This window comes from Macaca nemestrina, chromosome 2 (genome assembly GCF_043159975.1).
Source record: "Macaca nemestrina isolate mMacNem1 chromosome 2, mMacNem.hap1, whole genome shotgun sequence".
NCBI lineage: Eukaryota > Metazoa > Chordata > Mammalia > Primates > Cercopithecidae > Macaca > Macaca nemestrina.
Window position 1 is genome coordinate 44,768,445 of NC_092126.1, and position 7,374 is coordinate 44,775,818.

The 7,374-nt window shown below is 44.1% G+C and overlaps 1 protein-coding gene across 4 annotated transcripts in view; it reads right to left on the minus strand.

Annotated features, from left to right (window-relative positions):
- LOC105469993 (glycerol kinase 5) overlaps positions 1–6,705 on the minus strand; it is a 74,555-nt gene extending 67,850 nt beyond the window's left edge. The window contains exon 1 of one of the 4 annotated variants that reach the window (XM_071091037.1): positions 6,424–6,705. In XM_071091037.1, the coding sequence (XP_070947138.1) occupies positions 6,424–6,570 (147 nt within the window). In that variant the 5' untranslated portion in view covers positions 6,571–6,705. Of the gene's footprint in view, positions 1–6,062; positions 6,347–6,423 lie in introns of those variants that run through there. The other 3 variants (XM_011721673.2, XM_011721674.3, XM_011721677.3) reach the window with 3 other exon arrangements.
- Between the last annotated feature and the right edge of the window lie 669 nt (positions 6,706–7,374).

Genomic DNA, 7,374 nt, shown 5'->3' on the forward strand with positions numbered 1-7,374 from the left:
AAATTTCAAAATTCAACAGTAAGAAAACAAAGAACTCAATTTAAAAATGGGCACAAGACTTCAAGCACTCCATCAAAGAAAACATATGGATTACAAATATGTACATGAAGACAGATATTCAGCATCATTAGCCATTAGAGAAATGCAAGTCAAATCAAATAAGTAAAGTTTTAAAAACTAATGATACCAAGTATTGATGAGGATGTGGAACAACTGGAACTCTGATACATTGTTGGTGAGAATGCAAAATGGTATGGTCACTCTGAACACTCTGAATTTCTTGTTAAGTTAAACGTTCACTTACCATATAACCTATGTATTTACCCTAGAGAAATTTACCCTGTAAGGTTGTACATAGGACTGGTTCAAAGTTTTTTAATGCTCCCTTTAAAATCTGTACACTAATGTTTATAGCAGCTCTATTCATCATCACCAGAAACCAGAAACCACCTAAATGTACTTCAACAGGTGAATGAATGTAGTACATCCATATAATAGATACTACTCAGAAATAAAAAAGAATAAACAAGTGAGATACATAACAACATGGACAAGTCTCAAAGGCATTATGCTGAAAAAAATCCAGTCTCAAAAGGCTACTTACTGTATGATTCCATTTATATGACATTCTTAAAAAGACAAGACTGTGTGGAAAACAGATCAGTGGTTACCAGAGGTTAGGTGGGTGGGGAGATGTGACTAAAATAAGGTAACACAAGGGAGCTTGGGGATTACTTCTACACATGTGATAAAGTTCACATAAGTATACACCAAAAGTCTATTTTACTTTAATGTAAAAAATAAAATAAATTTTGTAGGCTGGATGCAGTGGCCTGTAATCCAGTACTTTGGGAGGCTGAGGCAGGAAAATCACTTGAGCCCAGGAATTCAAGATCAGCCTGAGCAACGTGCCAAAACCCCATCTCTACAAAAATACAAAACGAGTGCAGTGGCCCACACCTGTAGTTCCAGCTACTCAGGAGTCTGAAGTGGGAGGATCACTTGAGCCCAGGAGGTAGAGGATACAGTGAACTGTGGCCACACCACTGCACTCTAGCCTGGGAGACAGAGGGAGACTCTCAATAAATAAATAAACAAACAAACAAATTTCATAAAAATCTATGGCTTCAAGTTAAAATGATGGCTTAAACATATGCATGCATCTCCAATTCCTCCCAGTCTATTAAAAGGAAAACATCAACAAGGTTTAAATGCATGAGGACAAAGAGAAGAGCAAATAGGATTAGACTAGATTTTAACATTTTTTTTTTTTTTTTTTTTGAGACAGAGGCTCGCTCTGTTGCCCAGGCTGAAGTGCAGTGGCACGATCTCAGCTCACTGCAAGCTCCACCTCCCAGGTTCACACCATTCTCCTGCCTCAGCCTCCCGAGTAGCTGGGACTACAGGGGCCTGCCACCACGCCCGGCTAATTTTTTTATATTTTTTAGTAGAGACGGGGTTTCACCATGTTAGCCAGGATGATCTCAATCTCCTGACCTCGTGATCCGCCCGCCTCAGCCTCCTAAAGTGCTGGGATTACAGGCATGAGCCACCGCGCCTGGCAACAAATGTTTTTAATATGAACAGTGAGTGGGCAGGTGGTACATGGCTTAGGACAGAGGAGAAAATGCCAATACATCACTGCCTGCTCAGATTACACTGCATCTCTACTCACCCTGGCTCCCATTTCACTCAGAGTAAAACCATTATTCATTATAATGGCCTATAAGACCCGAGTCGGGTCACCTCTACCCTTTTCCTGAGAATGTGAGCTCCCAGAGGGCAGGGAATGTATCTCCTTAGTTCATTTTATCCCCAGCATCTACAAGTGCCTAGGGTTTCTTAGATATTCCATAAAGTGAATGTATGAATGAACATATGAGTGAACTATGAGAGTGATGCCCGTAAGCAGAGAGCAGAGATTCTAGGGTGGAACTCTGGAAAGTAGAGGTTCCTCTGAAAGCTGGGATGCCAGATGGGGTTGCACATAGGACTGGTTCAAAGTCTTTATAAGGAGCCCCAATTCCTTTCCTCCAGCAAGATCACTGCCCCTCCCTAATCTGGCAGAAAGTAAGAGATTTACTTCTGGAGGGGTTGAACTAGAGTTCTGTACTTGCAAATGACAGATATACCTAAGTGCTAGGGCAAGGCATGGTACCAAAAAAAATGCAGATAACCAATCAAGATCACTAGTTAAGGAAAATTTCTAACATGTAGTATGAAAAGTCCAAAATAAAGAAAAAAGGAACTCTGAGGAAACAGTGACAATATGGGGAGTGTAAAGTGTTACACAAGGTGATGTAGAAAAAGAATCTCTTATTCCCCATTGAGCTCATCAAGAACAGATTTAACACAATCTATTCTCCTGTCAATTCATACTTCCGCCCTTTCTATGTAACGCTTTTATGACTGTAGACTGTAACAGTTTAACTACAAGAAACTCTTTCTTACCCCAGAAAACTCAATGTGGATATCATTGCTTCAAGGCTATAAACCTTCAGATTTGACCCAGGGTCACTTCCCCCAACTTTACCAATCAGGATGTCACATACCATCCCCAAACAAGTTGCAGTAGTGAAATCTATTATTTTACAGGAGAGCCAAACCAAAATTAGATCAAGAATATAATAAAAGTTAAAAAGAAAAATTTTTTGAGTAAAAACAAAAGACGACAACCACTTCGTCCATTTTTCAAGCATGTACGGAGAGTACACAGTATTACTGTTTGGAGTGACCTTTCTGTCCTGTTCTTCCAACCGAGACATTATCATTTTTTTATAGTTTCTCATAATGGCATGATGTTCCACTGGGGAACATGATAAATATTCTCCATTTTTAAAACCAAAATATCAAATATTCATATGTAGAGTTTCCAACACAAAATATTCTTCTAGCAGTTATATATTTAAGAGTCCCTAAGAAAGATTTTTTAAAAATACAAATTACAGAAAAAAGCTAAAAATGTACCTCTACTGTTAAACATTTAAAAAATAAAGGCCATAAGAAATAAGACTGATGTCTTCTCACAGCCTATTTTGTTCTTATCTACAAAGGGGAATCTCTTTTTTTTTCTTTTTTAAAAATTTCTTTCCCAGTATCAATCAAATCATATACTAAGAGGTTTTAGGTTTCTATTATACATTCTTTCCATTGGAATATTACAAGAGGTGTAATTTCCACTTGACAGAATAAACACAATCAAGTTCTGTGTCTAAGTCATAGAGTCCCATGAATTCCTAACATTTTAACTGCAATTCAATTATTTATTCTGTAACGATGAGGTAATACACCAGGTACTAAGCAGCAATGTAGACCAACAAGATCCTTGTTCCTAAAAATCTAAAATTATCTGCAGTAAAGGACCAGTTGCTGCTTGTTTTTTTAAAAAAATTTCTATTCATTGGCTGGGCACAGTGGCTCACGCCTGTAATCCCAGCACTTTGGGAGGCCGAGAAAGGTGGATCACGAGGTCAGGAGATCGAGACCATCCTGGCTAACAGAGTGAAACCCCGTCTCTACTAAAAATACAAAAAAATTAGCCAGGCGTGGTTGTGGGCACCTGTAGTCCCAGCTACTCGGGCGGCTGAGGCAGGAGAATAGCGTGAACCTGGAGGGTGGAGCTTGCAGTGAACCAAGATCGTGTCACTGTACTCCAGCCTGGGCAACACAGTGAGACTCCATCTCAAACAAACAACAAAAAAAATTGTATTCATTGTGGACCAACAATTTTTAAGATACAATTAAGTTTCTAGTCCAGGTGCAGTAACTCGTGCCTGTAATCCCAGCACTTTAGGAGGCTGAGGCAGGAGGATTGCTTGAGCCCAGGAGTTCAAGGTTGCAGTGAACTATGATCAGGCCACCTGGGGGACAGAATTAGAATCTGTCTCTAAAAATAACAATAATTTTTATAAAGTTTCCAGAAAAAAAAAAAAAGGCACACAAAATACAATCCCAAATCTTTCATTACTGGAATCAACAGACATAAAATTACTCTGCTAAGTTGCTACACAAGTTCCTAAATACTCAGTTTTCTTTTATTATCTCAATCCCAGCAGCCCTGTAACTACACTTTGAGCAGTACTGCTGTGAACTCCTACCACACAGAGAGGCATTGCTGCACATTTCTTAATCTACGACTGTGCTTTACCCGGGAAAAGCAGGCTTTTTTTTTTTTTTTTTGTATTTTTATTTACTCGTATCTTTCTTTTATCCAGACACATTTTCCACAGTTTAGAGTCTGTGCAAACCATCCTGGCCTCCTGCCACTCACAGCAATCTTGATCCATCTTTGGGATTCTTCATTCCTAAAAAAACTAATGATCTGCCCCAAATTATATATCAACTGTGAAACTTTGCATTTTCTAGTAATTTATTTCTCCCTTCGGTTCCAAAAATTTCAATTCCTTAAAAGAAAAATAAAACAAACAAACAAAACAACCAGTGCTTAAAAGTACTTTGTGTCTAGACTTATAAGGGAGACTTTAAAAAGTATCATTGTGTTTGTGATAAATACTCTTAGAAAGATAAGGAGTACCCAGTCACTGAACGGTGGTATCTGCCTTTCATTTGTCCTTTCAGGCTGGGATAGGGATAGTGTGTGGGTGGGTGGGCAGCGTTCCCACACAGCTAGCCAGAGAAGGGACCAGGGAGCTGCTACAGTCCCAGTTCCACTGTCTTGGTCCTGAAACCTAAATGGAGGCCGGGCGTGGTGGCTCATGCCTGTAATTCCAGCGCTTTGGGAGGCCAAGTCGGGTGGATCACCTGAGGTCAAGAGTTCAAGGCCAGCCTGGCCAACATAGCAAAACCCTGTCTCTACGAAAATACAAAAATTAGCAAGGCATGATGGCGGGTGCCTGTAATCCCAGCTACTCAGGAGGCTGAGGCAAGAGAATTGCTTGAACCCAGGAGGTGGAGGTTGCAGTGAGCCGAGATCATACCGCTGCACTCTAGCCTGGGTGACAGAGCAAGACTCCATCTCAAAAAAAAAAAAAAACCTGAATGGAAGGAAGTCTGATGTTTCCTCAAAACAAATGCTCAAAGCAGTCACTACTCACTGGCATTCTAGCTGGACCCACTCCTGGGCAAGTGCTACAAAGAAAAACACCTCTAAGGTGATCGGAAGAAGAATGGGACACTGAGAAAAAGGGGGAATACAGTGCTGCTGGGAATGGTTAGGTAACTGATGGCTCCTGCCCTCCCTCAAATTCCTAACATAAAAAGATGTTGGTACTGGGAAGAGAAAATAAGAACACCATAACAGGCTGGCCGCAGTGGCTCATGCCTGTAATCTTGGCACTTTGGGAGGCCAAGGCGGGTGAATTACTTGAGCCCAGGAATTCCAGACCAGCCTGGACAAAATGGCAAAATCCCATCACTATAAAAAATACAAACAAATTTAGCCAGGCATGGTGGCCCCTTGCCTGTAGTCACAGCTACTTGGGGGGCTGAGGTGGAAGGATCACTTGAGCCCAGGAGATTGAAGCTGCAGTGAGCCGAGATCACACCACTGCACTCCAGCCTGGGTGACAAAGTGAGACCCTGTCTCAAAAGAAAAAAAGGAACAACAATAAGAACACCATAACAAATAAACATTATTTTTGGTGCATTGACAATTGTGTAGAAATCAACACTTCATTAATATGAGAACAGAAGGATATCAATGTGTTGGTTGCTGAACAGTTCAAGGGTCTACTAACATCCAACCAACGACTTGGCAGGTCTCTCAAACGAGGGGAAATAAAGAATTTTATGAATTCTCAAAGATCGAAAATAGAAAAGTGATGACCACACTGCCTTCAAAACTTGCCCAATACCTCTAATATCCATGGCAATCAGTTGCTCACGTAAGGAACCAGCATTTTGTGGAGTAGTAGTTAATAATGATGACAAGTGAAGAATAGAGAATAAACTTAAATTCTATAAAGATATGAAAAGTTATTGAGGCACAAGTCCAAAGGCTATAATAAATAAAAAAGGAAAAAAAAGTTGTCAAAAATTAAAATGTAAATAAAGATGTGATGGGAGATCTATCAGGGAAGTGCAGGAAGAACCGAGCAACTCACAAACCACCCTCTGGCTGGACGCGCACAGCCTGCCCAGTCCCGTTCGGCAAGTCCCCTCAGTCCCATCCAGGTAAGGTTGGACAGGTGGTTCTCCAGGTGGCAGGAGGTGAGCGAGCGGCCCAGGTCATACACCGGGCCCCTGGTGCCCTCAGTCTGGACAGGAAGGGCGCGCGGGGTTCAGCCTAGCCCAGGGAGGGAACGAGAAGACTCAGCCGGTCTGGGCGCGCCTCTGGCCCCAGGGTGCTGCAGGTAGCCGCGTCCAGGGCGGTAGGTGGGCCCCGCCCGCTCGCCTCCCGAGGCCGGACCCCTGGACTCAGCAAAACCCAGTCACACCCGCGCCCCACGGCCGCCTCCAAGTCACCTTCTGCGCGCTGGAGCCGCAGACACGCGCCGCCCGGTCATAGACGTGGCAGCGGATCACAGAACTGCCCACGTCCAGCCCCAGCACGAAGCCAGCGTGCCGCGGCTCCTGCGCTCTCTGCTCCGGGTCCGTCGGCAGCCCAGACATCCCGATCCCACACGCCTCTCTGCTACAGACGCCACCCCAGAGGGCGCGCTATAAATCCCGATGCCCCAGAATCCCAGGGCGCAGCGCCGGACCGCCGCCCCCAACCCAGCCCCCAACCCAGCTCCGCGGGAGTTTAGAGAGGCCCGGCCCCAGGCGCGGGCTCCACCCCGGCGCCGTGACGTCACGGGCGCGCGCCGGCTTCCGCGAGGGAGGGGTGGAGGTGAGCTGTTTTGTGTTGTGCTCTGGAGCCCGAGATCGCCAGCCATGCTCGGCCTCCAGTTGCCGGCCGCTGTTGGATTGACTTGGCCCTTAACTCTTTTATTATTTTTTTTTGAGACGGAGTCTCACTTTGTGGCCCCGGCTGGAGTGCAGTGGCGCGATCTCGGCTCACTGCAACCTCCGCCTCCCGGGTTCAAGCGATTCTCTTGCCTTAGCCTCCCAAGTAAATGGGATAACAGGCGCGCTCCTCCACGCCCGGCTAATTTTTGTATTTTTAGTAGAGAAGGGGTTTCACCATGTTGATCAGGCTGGTCTCGATCTCCTGATCTCGTGATCCGCTCGCCTCAGCTTCCCAAATTGCTGCGATTGCAGGCGTGAGCCACCGAACCCGGCGGCCCTTAACTCTTAATTTTTCTCTTGCGTCTCCAGCTTCCTGAGAGGCAGCGCCTGCGTTTCTCTTAACCCTAGCTACATTTGAGGAATCTCTATTAAAGAAAAATAGCTACCCCATATGCTAATCGTGAGGAGGAAATTATAGGCTAGTTTATATAAAAATCTCAGAAAGTTTCGAGGTGCCATAAGGCA